The sequence below is a fragment of the Dendropsophus ebraccatus genome, chromosome 1, assembly GCF_027789765.1.
Source record: "Dendropsophus ebraccatus isolate aDenEbr1 chromosome 1, aDenEbr1.pat, whole genome shotgun sequence".
NCBI lineage: Eukaryota > Metazoa > Chordata > Amphibia > Anura > Hylidae > Dendropsophus > Dendropsophus ebraccatus.
The window spans coordinates 205,677,094-205,699,204 of NC_091454.1; the positions used below are offsets into that span (position 1 = coordinate 205,677,094).

Below are 22,111 nucleotides of genomic sequence, written 5' to 3' on the forward strand. Positions count from 1 at the left end.
CTTTGCTCAACTCCAACATAGAATAAATGAAGGAGTGTCGAGTCACTCTCCACTCTATTCATGACAAAAACTTCAGCCTCCCCCCCCACCCCCCATCTTCTAATTTCTTTTTAAAAGGTGAATAAGTTATTAGACTTATGGGGGGATTCAGATTTCTGCCGGTTTTATCTGTTTAGTTGGATTTCACCGTCAGACATGTAACCCACGGTTTGAATTTAACGCTAAAATAACGTTATATATATAACCCGAGCTTCCAGACTGTTACAGGAAACCAGCGGAATTCTGATTATAATCAAAACCTGGGGGGGGGGGGGGGGGGGTTTATAAAGGACTCTCATAGGATGAAGACGCAAGCCGCATGTGTCATATAAAATGTGCATTCAATCCCTGTTCTTATAGGATGAAGTGTTTTTTCGTTTTTTTTTTCCTTCAATGATGTCTCCAAGTAGATTAGTGAACGCTGTAAGACGCGAACTTGGTAAGTGATCACTGGGTCTGTGTGTGGTGGAAGAAAATCCTTTAAATGATGCAGTGAAGTTGAGAAGCCTGGCGGAGGACGGGCTGGGGCGGACTGGGCTACTGTGACCTAGTTTGCCCACTTGGTTGCCATGGTGACTGTAGTAGTAGAGGGCAGAGGAGAAGCCACGCCTATAATCCAATCCAAATCAGGCTTCTTACACCCAGCATGGGTGCCGGGGCTTATAAAATGTTAATTCCAGTCAGGTGCTGAGCGAAATGAGAGCGGATCCCACAGGAGCATGATGGGGGGGACCACAGGGACCTCCGCTATGGCTGCCTGTCTCCGCAGCAGACAGACTGAGAGTGTGATTACGTATATCCAAGAAGTGGCGTCAATTTCAGAATAAGTGCGCCATGATGATGTAGTAAATGAGTAGTAGTAAATCTGAAGACCTCAAGAAAAGTATAACAGTCCTAGACTTGGGGCCCTATTACATGGGACGATTATCGTGCAAAAAATCGCTATATCGTTCTAATTTAAACGATAATCGTTCTGTGTAATTGCAGGCAACGATCGAAAAATCGTTCATATGTCGTTGATCGTTAATTTAGATCTGAACCTAAAATTATCGTTAATTTTCGCTGTAATTCCACATTCGTTTACTCAAGTTCCGCGTTTTTTCACTAATCGTTCAGTGTAATTGCACTTAGTTCATTGTTTCTGCTGGGATCCGAAGGAATAAACGATCATAGTAACGATCGCAATAATGATCGTGGTAACAATCGTATCTAACGATTATCGTTTTGTGTAATATGGTGAACGATTTCAGATTAATGCTGCGTTTACACGGAACGATTATCGGTCGAATTTTCGTGATAACGATGGCATTTGAGCGATAATCGTTCCGTGTAAACACAGTAAACGATCAAGCACTGAGCGAGAAATCGTTCATTTTCTGATCTTATAACATGTTCTCAAATCGTCGTTCGTCTGCTAAAAAATTGCAGATCGGTTCGTATAAACAGTCTTTCAAAGATTCACCCTATGTGAAAGACGGGCTTAAGCGATCAATCAACAATTTTTCTCAGTTTAAACACTGATTGTTATAAAAACCAAATCGTTGCTTCAAAATCGTTAAACGATCGAGCAAATTATCGCTCCGTGTAAACGCAAAATTACGATGAACAATCTCGTTTGCGATCATTTATCGTTAGTCGTTAATCGGTAAAAATTGCTCCGTGTAATAGCACCCTTATTCATGGTCCCCCTGAGGCAAAAGATCCCACAAGGGTTCTAGGCCAGGGTTTCATCTGTTGCAGAAATTTAGGGGTGACCGTTGTCCCTTGATGTATATTTTTGCTAAATTATAATGGTGCAGGCTCCAAGGGCGTCACCACCTAAATTATAATTCTATATGCACTTAATAAACTTATAGGAATGGAACAATTTTATCCCAACAAAGCTGTTGCATCCCCCTGGGGTAAGCCAGTGAATGGGGAAAGCTGCAATACCTGACGCAACCAATAGAGAAGAGTGGTGCTGTTTCTAAAAAAATAAGCAGAGGTCTTATTTTTTAAATGTCAGCTAAGCTCTTTAACACTTTCCTGGACAGTGCTGTACTACTACAGCGTAAGAAGTGATTCCTTATCCCGAACGGTGTAGGGTTACTGTGCTGGATAGGCATAGACTTGGGAGCCATCCTTGTGTCATCCGCCGCAGCTTTCCGCTGTCCCATGAAGCTTACAGCCTGTTGATCTGATCCCGGTTGTTTAACCCCACACTGACCATGGCGCCTAAATGATAGAGAGAGGGGGCTCTGTTTGTAGCTCATCGATGTCCCTGCTACGTGATTGCTGGATGCCAGTGGGTTGTCATTGACATAAGGCCCCCAGCTGCAAATTTGGCTGAACCTGTTGTCTTAGGGTCTATTAGACAAAGCAATATTTACTTTTCTCCGATATATCCGAAATCATTCACCATAATACACAGAACGATAATCGATAGTTATGATCGTTTGTACACTCTAGTTTACAATTGTAATAACAGACGAACTATGTGTACATACACCAAAAGGTTTGCAAAGGATTCACAATGATTTTCTGGTCCGCTAAAAAGATTCCTGAATTCTTGTTAGTCGTTTGATCGTGGCCCGGATACACACGGAAAGATTATCACTCAAATTCAAATGATTTTTCACACGATATTAGGGCCCTTAGGCCTGACTGTCCCACTGTCTATGTGTATGGGGGCCATCTGACACAAATGATGTTGGGGTGATAAGGTTTGGGCGTTTTGGGTTTCAACTGTCTGACCCTTTTGTTCTCAGACACATATACCGCCAGAACTGTCTAGCAGTGGCATTCCCCTCCTCTCTCCATTGACAACCTGTACTATAAAATTAACTCATTTTTTATTTTGAATCCGAACGCAAACAATAAATTTTTCGTTTCCATTCTGTCTCCTAAAAGTGGGAATAAAAAAGCCTTTAAAAAAATCAAAGTGTCAACAAGAACTGCACGTGATCCCCACAAAGAGCAGCTCTGTGGATAATATAAAAGTAGAATGATTATGGGTCTTAGAATGTGGTGAAACAAAGTTGTGTCCAAAAAGATTAATTGGTTAAAATAAAAATGGGGGTGGGGGGGCTGGGGGTGGGTAATGGCTTCTCTAATGTGGAGATTTAATGATGCTGTGTCCTTGAGAGCCCAGCTAAGCTGCATCTGTAAGGGGGTATGGGGACGCCTCTTTTCGGCTCACTGGACAGGTCCCTGCTGGGTGTTTTTGGTAATTTGTAGCCGGCTGGTATTGACTGCAAGGGGCACATAATCCCATTTAATTGTATTGTGTCTCTGGCGAATGTACAACCTGTCGGATGGGCTATCTTAATTGTAGGATAATGAGAGACAAGTGCGGGAGGGTAGGGTGGAGTTGTGATTCACCACTTCATCCATTGGATGGGTGTGAGGAATTGTGCACAAGCAAAGCTCGGAGCTTCTGCTGTCATGATGGATAATGTCTACAAGTAAATAGTATTTCTCCTCCAAGGCTGGGTTCACACTACGTATATTTCAGTCAGTATTGTGGTCCTCATATTGCAACCAAAACCAGGAGTGGATTAAAAACACAGAAAGGATCTGTTCACACAATGGTGAAATTGAGTGGATGGCCACCATATAACAGTAAATAACGGCCATTATTTCAATATAACAGCCGTTGTTTTAAAATAACAGCAAATATTTGCCATTAAATGGCGGCCATCCACTCAATTTCAACATTGTGTGAACAGAGCCTTTCTGTGTTTTCAATCCACTCCTGGTTTTGGTTGCAATATGAGGACCACAATACTGACTGAAATATACGTAGTGTGAACACAGCCTAAAAGTGGACAAATCTGTTGTCGGGGCTGATATGACATTGGGCGATTATTGGCTGAACAGGTCTACGAGATTGGCACATCATCTTATTCAGAGTCATAATTTTTATACAGATGTGTGAATGGGGCCACCAGTGGAGCTGATCTGCAATATTACACACAACCAGTGGACAGGTGTGGCGCTATACCTAAAAATTGCATAATAGTCTGTGACCTGCCCCTCCTCTCCGTCCTTGTGATGTAATTGCTATGCAGCCTGTATTATGGCTACCACCGGCACAGTGGTAGGATTATATAACATTACACGGCTGTTCCGCAGAAGTAATTTACTGTATATAAAACTACCACTTTAATAGGATTGGGAGAGGAGCTGCTCCTTGTAGTAATTACCGTCCTTGTATAAGGAGTCGCTGCCAAGAGCAAAGTCATGTTGGGGCCGTAGGTTCATTTAGTGGAGCGACTTCGTCATCAGGAACCGGCCATTGTGTGCTTTGTGCTTCTGATAAAATATTCCAGCGACGTCGGATGGGGGTAAAAAAGATTAAAGGGATAATCTTTACACTGCTTTTGTAGGTCAAATTTCTCCTTCACTTTACCTCTAGACAGAATTCCTAAGGCAAAGGGCCAGCTAAATGGTGTCAGACCAGTTTGTTGAGTTCTTTTGTTTCTAATAAAGTTGTATGTTTGTGTTTGTTTGTTTTTTTTAATTGGAAAAGTTTTGTTTTTTTCTTGTATTTAAAGGGGTTACCCTGCGCTACAAAAACATGGCCACTTTCCTCCAGAGACATCACCACTCTTGTCTCCAGTTTGGGTGTAGGTTTTGAAACTCTGTTAATAGCAAACCACTAGAGATGATCGAGTAGGTATTCGATCGAGTAGTACACTACACGAAATACTCAATTTAGATCGAGTATTCAGTCAAAACCCCAGTAAAAAATCGAATTTGAATCCTCTCCCACCTGCCCTGGCATTTTGAGGGGGAGGGGGGACCAGTTATTTAAACACATTACAAAGTTATATAACTTTGTAATGTGTGTTAAATAATCCAAAATTTTTTTTCGTGGGAGTTGTCCTTTAAAAGGGTTATCCAACATTAGAAAAACATGGCCAATTCTACTAGATTGCCAAGCCCTAAGGGCCTTCAGTATTTATATGTATCTCTGGTACTAGCTGCCAGAATTAGTAGATGATATACATATATACACAATCCAGTGTAGTGGAGATGCGGAAGATACACAAGAATGATAATCTATAGGTGGTATCCAGGTATAGGAGAGTTGGTAATACTTTTCCACTGGATATTCTTGTTAATATAAACTGCGGCTTACAAAGTGGTGAAATGCGTCGGGCATCTGTATACAGTAATTGTTCTAGGTCTGGGCCTGACAATGTCACATGTGTAAAGAAGAGCTTAAAATAAGAAGGAAAAGTCGCCTGACTGGTTCTTCTAGACAAACCGGTTTGCCTGGGCCACAGCCTTCACTTTATTTTCATTCATGTTTATGGACACGCTGTACATGTACAACAACCACTGTCACATTCTCGTCTCCTGCGTCATTCTACCTAAAAATCCCCGGTATGTACCACGTGGTGAGATCTGTCTCTACCAATAGAAGTGCATTCACCTACATTTACTAGACAGACCTCCCAGTGATTTACCCATTGCAGCACACCAATGTGAAGATGGGGAACAACCTCAGTGTATGCTGTAATGACACCCAGCTTTCTCAGGAGCGGATTCAAACAAGGATAACGTTTGACTGAAGGGGGCGACACTGAGCTGCGTTGTACTTGATCTTTAGATGATTGCTTTTCTTCCATACACAGATCCCTTTGTCTGGCGTTGGTGGTTTAGCATTTACTGAGGCTTATCAATCAGTAACTCTCCTTATCCTCTTTTAAGAGTTTCTGCTCTGTATTGTATAAGCCCGATGGGATTATAAATTCCTGGTACTTAACCGCGTCTGTGCTGAACATGGTCATTAAGTGACGTATGTCGTATACTTACTGCAGCTGTGCGACAGGATACAGCCAGGTACTGAATACCGCAGTAACATGCCTATGTTAAATAATACAGCATGGCCCCTATAATCCCTCCCTGCATTGTCATATACATGTACACCAGGAAAAGGGCTGATCTCCTGCATCCCAATATATGTGTAGATGATGGTGACTGTGTGGAGTTCATGTCCTTACTATGGCCTACTGAATCATACCTTAGGTAACATGCACAAGCAGTTAGGTATAGTTAGGTCAGAACTATAGATGAGTGAACATTGAGAACGCTCTACATTTAAATGAAGTTGGATGCAACATAGCCTGTATCCATGTTTTCCAGGACTCCTTAGGGCTGCATCCAACTTCTATAGCCACTGGTAATCATATGCAGAGCCTGCTCAAGGGTCACTCATCTCTAGTCAGAACACATTACGCTATCCACCTGTCCAATTGTTGTATGTGGCTTTAGAATTGTCTGGATATGGATGTTAAAGGGGTTATCCAGTGCTACAAAAACATGGCCACTTTCTTTCAGAGACAACACGACTTTTGTCTCCAGTTCAGGTGCGGTTTGCAATTAAGCTCCATTCACTTCAATGGAACGGAGTAGCAAAACCCCGCCCAAGCTGGAGACAAGAGTGGGGATGTCTCTTGAAGAAAGTGGCCATGTTTTGTAGTGCAGGGTAACCCCTTTAATGAAGAAGAATAGAAAGTTTTAAATGACACTTGAACCAAATCTAAAAAGAGTGATACTTACCTACTTACCCCCACTGCTTCCATTGCAGTTCCTTCCAGTACCCCACTGCTCATCTTTCCTCCCAGATTCTAAGATGATCATGAGTCACAGCTGGACCTGCCCATTTACTGGCTGCTACTCTGTCCAGTCTAGGCTTATGATTGGCTGAGCGGGCAGGTCCTTCTGTGAGAAGAGGCAAGCATTGGGAAACTGGAATGAGTTGCAACAGGACCTGTGGGGGGCTGGGATAGGTAAGTATTTTTTTTCCCCTGCAGCTTTATATATAAAAATAAAATCTTATACTGGTATCTACTTTTAAAATTAAAAAACAATACATCTTTAAATTGTTGAGGATGTATTTGACAATGCAGATGTGTCTTTCAGGCCTTTGGATAAGCAGTGTGAACGCCGCTATGATGGTAGAAAATGGCTAATTCTCATTGTGTCTATTGTCTCTATTACAGATGTGCCCGAAGAGCTGTGCTCGCCCTGTTACACGGATCAGTATGAACAGGAACACGTGAAGCCAGCGGTGATCAGCCTTCTACTGTCTGCTGATGTGTACTGCAGAGCATACCGCAGAGCGTTTCCTCATGACAGCACCCCTCCCAGGGACAATGCCGGCCTGCTGCTCCTCCTATCTCGGAAGGGGTTCCCCCCAGTGTACCAGGGGGAGCCTGTGAAGAGCAGTGATCTGAGGGAGAAGCCCATTCGTATGGTAAGGTCACAGCTTTTAGGCTATTATCCTTTTGGGTTAATGCATAGTATACATGTGTATAATGGAGCTAGATCTTAGATGCCCACTCCTTACCAAGATCTTGGCCAAATGTCATCCCACGTCACTGCTTGTATTTGAAGTCTTTCACTTACTGACAGAGTGACGGATACACAGAGGTTACCCAGTGAGAGAAACAGGGTTGACAATGTCTTTAAGTGTCGGGTAAACACCTGTAAAGTAAACCATTGAAGTAGATGACAGGGGTGGGGCAGTGTCCGTAATAGACCTGAATGGCCATCAATGACTGGTTCATAGTAGACACTCCTTAGTCAATAAAAGGCAAGTGTCTATTTTCTTCTATTCTGGTCTAACTGGGGAAGTAATAAGTAGTATCGAAAACTGATCAGAGCAAATTATGAGAGAAATGGGAGTGGAGATATGTGACCAGGACCATGGCCCATAGACTATGGTTATGTGACACATGGGAAGACACTAGCTGAACTCTGAATCCTCAGAGCACATCTTAGGCTAGGTTCACATGTTTTTGCAATCCATTTTTTCCATCCGTTTTTGGAAAAAAAAAAATGATGCATTTGTGTGCATCCATTTGATCCGTTTTTCCATTGACTTCCATTATAAAAAAAAAAGTACCATTATTTTTAATGGACACAAAAATAAGGTCGACTATGTTTTTGTGTACATTAAAAAAACGGACCCCTTTTTTTTAATAATGGAAGTCAATAAATAATTGATTCCAAAAGGATGCGCACATTTGCGTCCATTTTTTTTATCCGCTTTTTTGAAAAAAAATGGATTGCAAAAGCGTAGTGTGAACCCAGCCTAATCGTGGTGAGAGAATCCTGCAGGTGTGAGAAGAGGGATGACATTAAAAAGCCCTAGGGGGCCTTGGAAGACAAGGATACAGCCTAAGGCCTACAGCTGTATCCATGTCTTCCAAGCAGCCCTTGGGCTGTATCTTACTTATTTTGCCACCCAAGCATGTTTGAGGTTCTCTTATCTCTACTGTCGGCCAAACAAGCCATTGGCCTGTCCATGGCCTCGGTGAAGGGTCAAAGGGGTTTACCGTAGGTGGTCAGTATAACTGCATGGACCCCCAAGATGACATATTTAAGAAAATATCAGATTGATTAAAGACTTTGACGGATCAGATGATCATTCTGTGTGTACTTCCCCTTTAGCAAACCTACAGAAGAGGTGCTCCACAGTCTCGGACTTTGATTCTCATTCCACCGAAAAAAAAAAAAAAAAATAAAGCTCCGGCGAGCCAAAGTAATTGTATATGTGCCAGGTAAACAATGGCTTCATTCTGTGCTGATGGCATCTACCGACATCAGAAACCGCTCGTAGTGGGCTCTTTGTCCTCCAAGTATCTGGCACACAACTTTGTATCTAACTTTTGATTAAAAGTTGTTTTTATTCCTGTTCCTTCATGGCATTTGAATCCCTTATTTGCTTTCCCAGCCAGCCATGACTGCTCCACCCTGACTGTTGTGCTGTACGCCATGATTCTGAATCGTACAATGCGACTGTAGCCGGATGTCTGCGCGGTTCACATGGGTGATCTATACAGGCTTATACATTCCTTATTATGATTCAAAGAGCGAAGAAGTAACAGACAATCAAAATGAAATGTACTGTAAATGTCCCAGGAGGCTTCCATTGTTTACAGCCTTCCTTGTCCCTATACAATGCTAATGACAATAACCTTCAGAAAAGGTGACTCTCCTGGGCTCCTTTGTCTATGGCCAGGAGGTGGCTTGCTATAGCAGTAAAACTTTCCATAGCTCCTTTTGTTGGATGATGCCCAATGCTGTGTCACTACATGTGATGTATAGCAATACATTGTACAAAGTATCACACACAGGGGGGTATTTATCAAACATGATGTAAAGTAAAACTGTCTCAGTCGCCCCTAGCAACCAATCAGATTCCACTTTTTATTCCTCACAGATTCTTTGGAAAATGAAAGGTGGAATCTAATTGGTTGCTAGGGGCAACTGAGCCAGTTTCATTTTACACCATGTTTGATCAATCTCCCCCATAGTGTCTTAATACCACCGTTATACAGAGTACACTGTACTGATAAAATATTACCAAACAGACCCTGGGAATTGGTAGTGTTTGAATATGATACTAGTGAGATTAATTTCCCGCTGCTATAATGCTGTTGGGGGTCCCGTACCTCCAAATGGACTAGCTAGATAGACATATAATATTTTAAAGAGCATATAGCACCACAATACAACAATGGACCTCAATACCTCTGTGGTTGTGTATTGATACAACCATAACTTAATGATGGTGCAAAGGTCTAGCAGATGTATCCAATTCAGCTGCACATTGCTCTGTGTAATAGGAGCAGAACGACACTCAGTTCAATGGGCAGCCCAAACGATCTAAAGATCTTTTGGGCAGCCCCTTCTGCTGCTCCCTGCTTGCTGTCTGTGCAGCAAGGGGGGAACGAAGGGGAAGAGTGCTGAACTGGCAGGTTGGAGCTCGCTTCCACCTCCTTATCATGCTATGTAATATGGCCCTTACTCTTAGATGACAGATCCTTGTGACTTGGGATGAGAATTAAAAAAAAAAAAACTGTGTGGTTTGCTCCTTTTAATCCAAGTAACAGAGATATGTTCAATGGGAATATGCCCCAGCCAGCAGCACAGCTACTATCAGTTTATAGCGTTCCGTGCCTGTTCCTAGTGATAACACTTAGGTGCTTGTAGAAGTCCAAACAAATTCTACACATTTCAGCAATACCTTTTGCCTTCATCAGGGAGTTTCTGCATCATACACAACTACAGAGGTATTGAGGAAGAATTACAAGCACTTGTTTAAAAAACAGTGTTATCAAATGAAAATACCACCATACAGTGCCCAAATAGTACTACTTTAAAGCACCCAAATACTACCACCATACAGTTCCCAAATGCAAAGACCATACAGTACCTAAATACTACCACCTTATAGTGCCAAAATACTTCCACTATACAATGGCCCCATATCAATTGTCCCAGAAGCCTATGCAACATCTTAAGGCTATGTTCACACTACGTAAAAGTACGGCCGTTGTTGCCGATGGCAACAATGGCCATACTTTTACCGCGGTGGAACAATGCCTGTTGTTCTATGGGATCCCGGCCGGAGCGTACATACGCCGCCGCAAACAACTGACATGTCAGTTTTCTGCGGCCGGAATTCACTGAATTCCGGCCGCAGAAAGACTTGTCAGTTCACACAGTGAAGCGAGCGGCTCCGGCCGCTCGCTTCACTGTGCGCTATGGGAAGCTCTGATGCGGGCGCGTGCTGATGCGCCCGCATCAGAGCTCTGCGGCCGAAAGGATCATCCGGCCGGTACTTAAGTACCTGCCGAGATGATCCGGCCAGAGACTGGCCGTTCTGTGATCCGGCCGGGGTCACAGAATGGCCGGTCTCTTGCGTAGTGTGAACATAGCCTAAAGGAGAAGTCCGGCGAAAATTTTTATTAAAGTATTGTATTGCCCCACAAAAGTTATACAAATCACCAATATACACTTATTACGGGAAATGCACATAAAGTGCTTTTTTTCCTGCACTTACTACTGCATCAAGGCGTCAATTCCTGGATAAAATGTTGATGTCACGACCCGACTCCCACAGCTGAGCAGCCTGTGGCTGCTGGAGAGGATGATGGCAGGGGGACACTGAGGGACACAGGGCACTGGAGGGACACAGAGCATCCCCCTGCCATCACCCTCTCCAGCAGCCACAGACCGCACAGCTCTGGGAGTCGGGTCGTGACATCACTATTTTATCCAGGAAGTGACATCACCATTTTATCCAGGAAGTGAAGCCTTGATGCAGTAGTAAGTGCAGGGAAAAAAAGCACTTTATAAGCATCTCCTGTAATAAGTGTATATTGGTGATGTGTATAACTTTTGGGAGGGGGCAATACAATACTTTAATAAAAATTTTCGCCGGACTTCTCCTTTAAGATGCCAATACACATTAGATGTGAGTTGGCAGAAGCCATCGGCTCACTAATGTGTATGGGAGTGTCCTTGCTCTTGCCCGATGGCAGCAGTCGGAAGAAAGGATTAGGATGTTGGATTTCTAGAAGCCCGATCCTTTGGTCTTGTGATCTCTACTAAAAACCACATGCCGAGCTGAGCTTGTGGTGAGCTTGGATTATTCCATCAATAGGGAAGCATAGCATAGATATATTCAGAGGGCCTGTGGTAATATGCCTCTTCATGAAGGAGCAGCCATTCTTTGTGTAAGTCCCGATTATCAGTGAAGGTGCACCCAAGGGTGAATATTCCCTATAACAATTACACCATTTGTATAAACATAATAATAATGATTTTACACTGGCATGCTTACAAACAAAATGATTTAATAATGAAGCCATGGTTAGATGTCGGTGCAGGCCCAGGCCTATTAGGCCCATCCACAAATCCTGACATGATTATATGGTATTACGCTCTCCCCAGCAATTTGCTGGACCGTTTTCAAACAAAGTCGTGTGAATGTAGCACGTGTAATCGAATAGAGATAGTAGTATAGTAATACCACCTCCTGTACATGTGTGCTTCTTTAGTCACGACTAGTCGGAATATCTACGCTGAAGTTATGAGGTTATTAGTAGTGACGCCATCCATTGTCATGAGCAATAAAAAAAAATGCGTAATAGAGGTCAGGGGGATGTTAATGTTCTTCTTTCGAGGTTTGGTTCTAATGTTTCATGCGTTGGATTGTTGATGGCCAATAAAGGTTAATCTTGACATTGCCAATACCACCAAAAGGCCATAGGTTGGCTTTTCAAGAAACTGTTTGGAAAACACTGTCTAAGAGTATTTGGACACTACGGAATTTGGCCGGATTCTGCCGAGTGGCTGCCGCTTAAAGTTCTTCCCCCTCCATAGACCCAATGATATTTGCCGGTGGATTCCACCGTCTGCCCAAAGAACTGACATATTAACTCTGTGGGCAGATGGCAGAGTTTACCAGCAAATATAGTTGAGCCTATGAAAGGGGAGGAACTTCAAGCGGAAGCCGCTTGGCAGAATCTGGCCAAATTCCGTAGTATGCACATACCCTTGGAGGGACAGTAGAATAGGCCTTTTGTAAAATTGTGTTTCTTATCTATGATTTTCCTTTCTTTTCTCACAGCCCATCCATCTTGCTGTAATTGATTCCATGATGATTGTATATTCAAATCACTGCACGGAGTCTCTTCCTTCCACCGAGGAGCCTGGACTGGGAGGCTTGGAGGTTAAGCTGCTTTCTTGGGTCGATAAGGTAAAAAAATAAATAATAATGGATAAGGGCCCCTCTACACTGGCCAATGCTATGCCCATTAACACGATCGGCACTTGTTTGTAGAGCCTATTGATTTCATGATAGTCGCCTGCACGTTCCGGTTCACACAGGAAGACATGAAGATGACTACTGATTATTTTAATGCCTGCACAAGAGATGTGATCAGCCAATGAACTAAAATATTCCTTCCTGACGAATATTGGCTATTGTAAGAGGACTTAAGTCTGTGCCTTACACCTCTAATGCTGGCTTAACTCGTTTGAGAACAAAGGCATGGCAAAACCCAACATGACTTTCCTTCAACCTGTGCTGTCAGAGGGAAGGTTGGGACAGCTCTAAGTCTCAAAAATCACCGCGTTTGTCCAACATTTTGTCTAAATGTTCTTATATCTCGACCAAGTTCATATTTCTCCAGTAGTGATTTGACTTGGTCATCAGACGAAGACCATCTTTATTATCGGTGATGCTCATGTTTTACACGTGTGTTTCCAGATAAATCGCCAGTTGCTGGAGGAAGCCGAAAGGGAACAAGGTCGAAAGCAGCTCTCTGCCCCCGAAGGTCAAAACCAAGCTGGGGTAAGTAGTGTAAACCTACCCGACAAGCTTCATAGTTTGGATCTAGAGTTTCTACTTAATCTGTTGCACCTGTAGAGTTGATCCTCCCATTGTGAACCTGGCCAACCTTTCTACACGTCTCTTCTGTTTATAGAGAGCCCATACTCGGCCTAGTCTGTCTTATGTTCCCATCCTTACGTGTCTCAAAATTGGAGATAAAGCTAATTTCTGTAATTTCTCTGATTCTATATAGATCTCTGAATACAGTGGACAGTATGTATTATAGGACATGCTTAGACTGATGCTTCTTGTCTCCTGGTCTGTCTCCTTACTACTTTAGTCTCTTATTATCCTCTCCTCTATATTCTCCACCATCTCCTAAACTTGATCAATTCAATGATATCTTCTTCTCTTGTTTCTATCTCGACACACTCTTCTACTCTTGTCAGCCCTCCTCATGTCCCTTCTCTTATCCTCCTTCAGTTGTCTGTCTCTATCTTTCTTTGGACGCACCATCTTACTCTATATCTCTCATTTTGTGCAGATGTATTTCTATGCATTGGCCTTCCCTCCTTTATGACTCCTTGCCTACACACTACGAAAGTAGCCATTTTGTTGGTTGATGTAGTCTTCTTTGAATTTAGCCTTTCTATTTAAAAATGTCATTGAGGGCCTAGACAAAATGGATGTCTCCACAGTGTGTACTTAACGGGTATACCGTAATTGTCCCCTTAATTTTCTTCTCTATCCTATATGTTTCTCTGTTATTCCATCCCTCCATATTTTTCTCTTTCTCTCCAGTGCCCCTCCCGCTGGTACTGGAAGCTGGTCCCTGTAAGTTGCTTTTCTTGTTTCCTGACCCATTATTCCTATGTGCCAGTTTTGCATCTTGTTTTGGCATACCATACCCCCTACCCTTACCAGCCAATGCCTGTTTCTGTTCAGTTGTTGTAACCCAAAAAATTAAGCAAAATGCATGTGCAATGCTGCTTGGTCTGCATTATTAGCAAAGGCTTGTGGGATATGTGATGTATTATCATGTTCTTTTTATATGTGTATGGTTGGTTTTCTCTTTTTTTCTTCTTTTTCCATTCCAAATTTTTATTAATTATTTTTTGCCACTTTTCCTCTCTTTTATATTATCTGCTCATGTGTCTTCTCGTATGTTCCCCTATAATTTTTACATTCCCCTTTTTACTCCTACTTTGATAGTGCTATCCCAGAATCCTTTGCACCCCGCCTCCCCTCTTAGGCCCAGGACTGAGAAACCTATGCAAATTTGGTCAATTGGCTTATGAGTTCTTATACTACACATTTCACAAACCTGCAATGGGCTAAGAGGGGACGTCCTAAAAGGCCGTGAATCTATTTGGATACGGTTAACCCTTCTGCATGTGTTTGTCATTTTATTTAATTTTTTTTTGTAAACCCATTTTCTTGTTCTTGTGAGAGTGCTGGTGCAGTTTTAAGGGTTTACAGCAGCAATGTCCTGTCTTTTTGTTTCTTAGCATTTCTTGATATGCGAATAACACTTGCGTTTTAAAGTTGTATAATTTTCTTTTTTAAAAATGTGATTTTTGGTGATAAGAATTATAGAAGATTTGACAGGGATGGTCTGTCCACTAACCACTGCCCATACATTCTTGGGGGTGGGGTTATAGGCAGTGAAGAGACCACACCCATCTGCAGTATGTAATATAAAGAGACCAATATTAAAAATAACACGTGATAGTATAGTGCCTCTCTACACCTTATTAGGCAGCCTGGTGAAAACTTGTTTATATTTATCCATTTATTTTAATAGGCGCATCAAGTTTTGGATGTGACCAAGAATGGGCAATGAATTATGTCCCGGTGTCTGGACATAAATGTAAAGGCATAATAGTGCCCCGTAATGCCTTAAGATATAGACTGTATTAGAGTCACACAGCACATACTTATTGCCACCTATCTTGCTAAGCATACCCATTGTATAATCAATAAAGCCGTGTCAGCCACGGCTATGCAACAGCCGTACATCAGTGCTCATTCAATTTTCAGCATAGTCTATGCTTTGGGCAAACTTATTAAAAAGATTCAGCTGGTGAATGGAGTCTTAGGGCCCTACAAGATTATTAGTCGAACAGGCCACATTCTGGCCTTGTAGTGGTCATGGTCTCTTCTCCCATGGTCCATGCAGTGGTTCTTCATTTTTAAGATGTTCTACAACTACAGATTCTGATGTGATATTGTATTATAAAAACATTTCACTTTAACTTAACGTTTTTCAACATATATGAATGCCGGTGGCTTCTCCATCTTCTCAGCTGTGTTGACCATGTCATAATTATAGAATACAGTAGGATTATATTGGTTTCCCAGTAGATAACCCCTTTATTCCCACTCCTATGATCTTATAAAGAAAGTGACAAGATATGTTCATACCCACTCTTATTTTAGAATGTACGGGAGTCCAGAAAGCTGAGATATGAGGTCTTGTTTGGTGGGATCCTCATATTGTAGAGCTGCTTTGGCAGTTTTGTTAGTTAGGGAGAGAACGTCACAGATGTCCTCCATGTAGACCTCACAAAACTACACCTCATATCTCGGCTTCTGGGAGTGTATGACTTCAGTGAAATGTGGTCTACGGAGCTTAAAGGGGTATTCCAGAGTTGCCAAACCTTTTGTCTTGCAAAATGTTACAAAACCACAACTCCCATCATGCCATGGCAGCCAAAGAAGAGCAGTAGAGCCACCGGTTAAGGAATAAATAGAGATAAATAAATGATGTATTGCTTAGCCTTGAAAGTCGTGCTGCTTTCCAAGGGCTTGGATTCCTCAGAGAAGTCTGAAATGATACTCTGAGGTCTCCTAGGATGGCTCCATACCAGACTCCTCCAGGGAATTTGAACATTTGAAGGAAAAAAATTTTTTTTCAAGACTAAACTATCAATAGCTGATTCAGTTGATCTAGGGTTGGTAAATCTTAAAATAATCTCTTAAATCCGAGTGATTTAACGACATTTTGCACAAATGTAAAAGCCCCTTTACTGTAGATTTGCTCATCTTTAGTAACAACCACTACATCGGTGGCGATCCACCTGCTAGAATCTCATTGATCGGCAGATCAGGGGATACCGCTCCACTGTCCACCATGCTGTAGGACCACAGCTAGTAGGATTGAATGGAGCGACACAGGAATATACTTCCTTCCATGCTACTCAAAGACTATGGTACTCGGGGCTGCTCCTTTCTAGACTCCCTGCTTTTGTTCCTGGATGGATGGTGGGACCGAGGGCCACAGTTTTGTTTATCAATCAGACCACCACCAATCTATTATTTTTCACCTAATCAGTGGATAGGTTATATAATCTAAGCTGGAATATTCTTTATCCGCTGTCAGACCTGTTTATTCTTGGATCGAAATAGTAATCGGACCTACTTAACAAACATACATCAAGGTTTTAGTCTCTGGAACCACCAGTAGTTGGTAGACTGTATATAATGCAATATGTCAATGTTTGTCTGATCTGTACTGACTGGCGGCCATGTTGCCTCCTCATTCTCCATATTGCCAAGTGTTGTTGTTTCTGCCTAAGAACAGGACACTCCTGCTGTGGGCCCTACTGCTCAGCCTCTCTGTCTGTCTCTGTCATTCCCTCTGATATGAAGCTGCCCTGACTTTCTCCGTTGCTCTTTTCCGTTGCGTTTAGCATGCCATCGCTTTTTGTTTAAAGGAGTCTGGGAATAAGCCTCCTGTGGTAACGTATTGTGCACGCCATCATTTCCAACGATTCAACCTACCATTTTTTTGGTTTGATATAAAATACATTTTTTTAATGCTTTATTTTTGATCAAATCTGTTTTTCTTCCTCTTAAGCTTCAGTAAAAAAAAAACAAAACAAAAAAACAACCCTTGTTTAAATTTACTCTCAATAGTGGTTAGAGGACACCTAGAGGCCACTTGTGGTTTTGCACCTCTGCTGCATAAGATGACACCAGTATCATGGTAGGTGGAGGCCTTGTAATATATATTTCGAATGGGTCCTAGTTCCTTCAAGGGGTTGTCCTGGATTAGATAAACATGGGTACTGCGTTAACCCTGAATACCATGAAATTTCAACTAATATCCAGAAGTAAAGTAATGCTCCAAAAAAGTGCAAAATGTATTCATCCATGGTACAAAAGAAATATGGCAATGTTTTGACCTGCTGAAGGGTCTTTGTCTGAGAGGGTCGAAAGGTTGTTGTATGTTCTGCCTGGATATTGTTACTGCTCTACATCTTTTGGCAGATGATACAAAGGAGTGTATTCTTCCTGGAGGCCAGATAGACTGGGGAAAAAAATGGTTGAACAAATGGAAACTACAGTCTAATGTTTCCAAGTGTAAATTACCAGACCCTTTAAGGAAGAATCCCTCATCGAAATATAATCTCGGGGCTACAGCTTTAGCCAGATCTGAAGATGGAGACGATGTCTCGAGAACTTCCCTGTAGTTCCTGTATTAATAATCCAGACATTGGATAATTGTCTCTGCCTTGTCTCAGTATGTCATCTCCTCTGTTAGCTGGCACATTCATGAGTGATCCCAGGATCAGGCCATCTGGTGACCTGGTATGGCCACCGTGCACGCATTACCTCCATGTACATGCCTTTGTAATGTTGGTGCCAATATCCATGGTAATGTGACAGACTTATTATCAACCATGGATACCACTGAGACACTGATGTGATATTGGTCATGTCAATGTAAAGTTATATTTTATTAGCGTGACTATAGTAGTAATGGTGGGTATGACCTTTGCCCATCTTGAGATGCCAAATCTTGGCAGTAATGAACACCATACACCATCCTTCCTTATTCTAAAGATGTGTACATTTTTCTAAATGGTGGAAAGTTTTAATCTGTGTAGACCTCTAGCACATATATACGGCCAACGCTATGGCATCAGGCTGTATATGGTCAGACAGAAGCTCGTCCTAAGGACCCCATACGCCCCGTGCTTTTGTTGGCCCTCTCCGCCACTCACAGAACAAGGTGTATGGGGCTCTCCCGACAGGTGATGTTGGGGGTGTTGGAAAATCCAATCCATACCAGACTAAAGGTAGTGGGTGCCACCATTTTCCATTGGGCTCTTATTCTCCGTAATCTTTAATTTGTGTAATGTTGGTTGTTGTTGCCACCAGAGGAGACATTGTACACATGGGACAGATCATCGAGAAAATCCAAAAGGTTATTTATGATCATCAAATAAGGAATAGATCCTATTGTCAACTGGATGGCTCCAAAGTCACCTCTAGGTGGGGTTGTCTTCTGTCGGCCTTTGTGGCCCATTATTTTGTCAAACAAGTACCTGAGCCCACCAGAGGATTCTCTGGTACAGTAATGGGCCAGTTTGACCATTAAAAGTCAAATGATGGGGATCTCGTACTCTTCAGATACTGTGTTCATGACTAACTATAGATTTTATCAATAAGCAGACTGATTTTCTATGTGCCGAGGTGGAAATTTTAGGACATCCCTTTTTTGGTAATCATATGAATGGGCTCACTGTCCCTCACGATAGTCCCTAGGCTATAATAGGAATCTTGTGACCTCTATTCAAACAAGTGTGAATGGAAGAAAACCAGATCTGGCCAATGTTCTTCTTATTTTTGTGAATGCGCCATTAACCCCCTTTAACAAGATAAAACCTTGCCAGTTTTGTATGGTGCTCTATATATACATATTTTTTTGTTACGTAATGTTTTTTTTCCGCAGCTTGCTGAATGTGTATTGTTTTTGTGCACACACCCCTGTAGTGGCTGCATGTCTTGTTCACACGCCGGCCTGTAATGTATATCACCATGACTTTTGTTGCGCACACACGTGTAGTCCTTATAACAATAAAACAAGTGCTCACATCCACACCCTGCACTCAATGCTGTAGGTTGCTGGTAAAGCCTCCTATATAATGGTCACTTATATAACACCGGAGAGGGCTAGCTGACTGCCGTGTCGAATCTGTAGCTTTCACGTATGTCTGTAGTATATTTTACACGCTTAGACCCTATGCACCTTGTAGCAGTCAGCCATGTTTGTTCACTGTACACTGCCAATAATATTTTTTTTCCCTCCCTCCTGATTTCTTCACTAGATCCGGTATCGGAAAGACAAAGCTCTGTCCAGACAGACTCCATGTTTTACATCTGTATCATCTTTGAGAGACTTATCTAATGGGAGTGCCCTGGCCGCCATGATCCACTATTACTGCCCAGGCGAGCTCAGACTGCAGGGTGAGTTGTACCGATCCAGTCATTTATAGCAATGGAGTGCAGCAAAAGGCTAAAGGGATGATTAGAGAGCCCCTATTGAGGGTACAAAGTTTTTATGCAAATTTTTCTTTTTAATCACTCATCATCGCATCTAGCGTAGACAATGGCTTTTAGAAGGAATGTTTCAGTAAACACAACCTATTGTTTTAAGAGTACATGTTATTAAAAATAACTTTTGATATGTCATCAGGCATGTGAAAAGTTATTGATAACAGCGGGTCTCACTGACAAAACCTGCTGTGATCAGGAGATATAGCTGGGGAGAGAGCACGATGGCCGTGTGATACACTCCCTGGCTGTATCTCCTAATCGGTTAATTCCGATCATGTAAGTCTATGAGGCTACATTGTCGGAATTAGTGAGCAGCCAGGGAGTGGATTTTGCTGCTCCCTGGCTATATCTCCTGATCACAGCAGGTCTTATGGTGCGTTTACACAGCCAGATTATCTGACAGAGTTTTGAAGCCAAAGTCAGGCACAGACTCTAAACAGAACAGGTAATAAAGGAAAGGCCTCAGATTTTTCCTCTTTTCAAATCCATCCCTGGATTTGGCTTCAATATTCTGTCTGTGTAAATACACTGTTAGCAGTGAGACCCGCTGCGATCATTAACTTTTGACATGCCTAATGGCATGGCAAATGTTATTATTAATGACAGTGACTTTTTTTTAATTCATTTTTTTTTTTTTTAAGAATTTTTGGTGTTTTTTTTTTCCTTTTCTTAATTTTTCCATTTTAATACCTATATTATAAAGTAATCCTAAAATGTTGCCCTTTCCATTTTGGCCACTAGGCCTAAAGCTAAGCTAAGACTTCCTGTTCTGTACAGATCATTTCCCAGCAGTGTTCTCTTTGTTACCATAGACAGGAGTACAGTAAAAGGTGACATCAGTGCCCCCCTCCCTGTAGAATGACCTCTATAGAGGTCACTGAGCATGCTCAGAAGCCTTCTGTGTTGTTGTCAGGGGTTATTCTAGGATTTCTGCTGTCTGAGGCGAAACCTGAAATGGCCGTAAAGCATATTCCTAAACTTTGTAAAACCAGCTCAGGCAAAATGTCTGCACCCATAGTAATGTATAAAAAAATAGAAAAAAGTAACCTGTTTTGGTACTTGGGTCTGATCAGTAAAAAACAATATAGCTGATACATTCCCTTTAATTAAAGGGGTTATCCAGCGCTACAAAAACATGGCCACTTTCTTCCAGAGACAGCACCACTCTTGTCTCCAGCTTGGGCGGGATTTTGCTGCTCAGTTCCAATGAAGTGAATGGAGTTTAATTGCAAACCGCACCTGAACTGGAGACAAGAGTCGTGTTGTCTCTGTAAGAAAGTGGCCATGTTTTTGTAGCACTTGATAACCCCTTTAAAAATATCCTATCAGTATGTAGATACAGCTCCTGTGCAGACCCATGTCTGAGTGCCTGTGTCCTACACACACCTATGTGTCTATGGTAACAGACTACAAACCAACCCTGTGTGTAGTCTGATCCTGCAGTCTAGGTTGACACTTGTGTCAGAGCTCTGTTGCAAGTTCTGATAGTTTTGCAGGATCTGAGTGGACATAAAAAAAAAAAAAAAAAAAGATTGTGCAAGTAGTAATTTTTTCTTGTCCGGTCATCAGATAAATAGATGCCAGATGAAAACCTGATGGACCCGACTGAAGTCAAAGAGATCTCTAGTTCCTTGGTGTTTATTGTTGAATCGACACCTTCTTTCTAGACATTTTTTTATTTTTTTTCCAGATGTTTGCTTGAAGGATACAATGTCAGTGGCTGACAGTCTCTACAACCTGCAGCTTCTAAGAGACTTTTATACCGATCATCTGCCACCATCTTGCCCACTTTCCCTGGAGGATCTCCTGTATGTGCCCACTGCCCTGCGGGTAAGATTTTTGAGACTTCTTCCACCATTTATGCTGGAGGTTAGACCCCCTATATTGTGATAACATTGTTTAATGGTTGGTTGATTTATTCTTTCTTTCTCCACTCCCCTCATCAGGTGAATCTCATCTCGTTGTTAGCGGACCTGTATTATTGTTTTGAAGTCTCGAAACCAGAGTTTGTTCAACCTAAAGGTACGGAAATCGGGACCCTCTGTTCATCATACTTCACCCACAACTGATAAAGTAAATTTTATTGTACATTTGTCTGGTGTGTTTTTTTTTTAAACCTGTTTTGTGATGTTCCTTTTTATAGATTTGTCGGGAAATGAGTGTACAACGCCATTGAGTGCTCAAAGTGGGGGGTAGGTATACGTTGCCAGTTTTATTGTTAGGCTTCATCCTGAAGTATATACATTCTTTCCTTAGTTCTATTACAGCAAGGACCCCAAATGTGCTGACCCCAACCAAGAACAAGTTTATTTTTATGCTTTTTTTTGTCCTAAATGTTTCTGACCCATAGTATCAATCTTTTTTTTTTTTTTTTTTTCCCTCTTCCCGCAGAGGTTCTCCTGTATTTAACTTCCGACCTGGAACCACAGGTAAGTCTCAGAATTTTCTGCAAATAAGTTGTTAGTGTTTTTAAACATGACCATTTTAAGTAATGGTTGACCTTGTCTCGTAGGATCGTTGCCTCATTCGTCATCAATGTCTCACATGGATGGATTTGGAAAGACCTGGTCGAAAAATCCATTAAGGTGTGTTGCTTTATTGTTTAGA

The 22,111-nt window shown here is 42.0% G+C and overlaps 1 protein-coding gene across 2 annotated transcripts in view; it reads left to right on the top strand.

Moving 5' to 3' along the window:
- CAMSAP3 (calmodulin regulated spectrin associated protein family member 3) overlaps positions 1–22,111 on the top strand; it is a 62,861-nt gene that overhangs the window by 33,327 nt on the left and 7,423 nt on the right. Inside the window, exons 2-11 of one of the 2 annotated variants that reach the window (XM_069945539.1) lie at positions 7,032–7,285; positions 12,455–12,583; positions 13,097–13,180; positions 13,961–13,993; positions 19,276–19,414; positions 21,195–21,334; positions 21,451–21,526; positions 21,648–21,696; positions 21,896–21,933; positions 22,017–22,089. In XM_069945539.1, coding sequence (XP_069801640.1) covers positions 7,032–7,285; positions 12,455–12,583; positions 13,097–13,180; positions 13,961–13,993; positions 19,276–19,414; positions 21,195–21,334; positions 21,451–21,526; positions 21,648–21,696; positions 21,896–21,933; positions 22,017–22,089 — 1,015 coding nt within the window. The remainder of the gene's footprint in view (positions 1–7,031; positions 7,286–12,454; positions 12,584–13,096; positions 13,181–13,960; positions 13,994–19,275; positions 19,415–21,194; positions 21,335–21,450; positions 21,527–21,647; positions 21,697–21,895; positions 21,934–22,016; positions 22,090–22,111) is intronic. The other variant, XM_069945548.1, reaches the window with a different exon arrangement.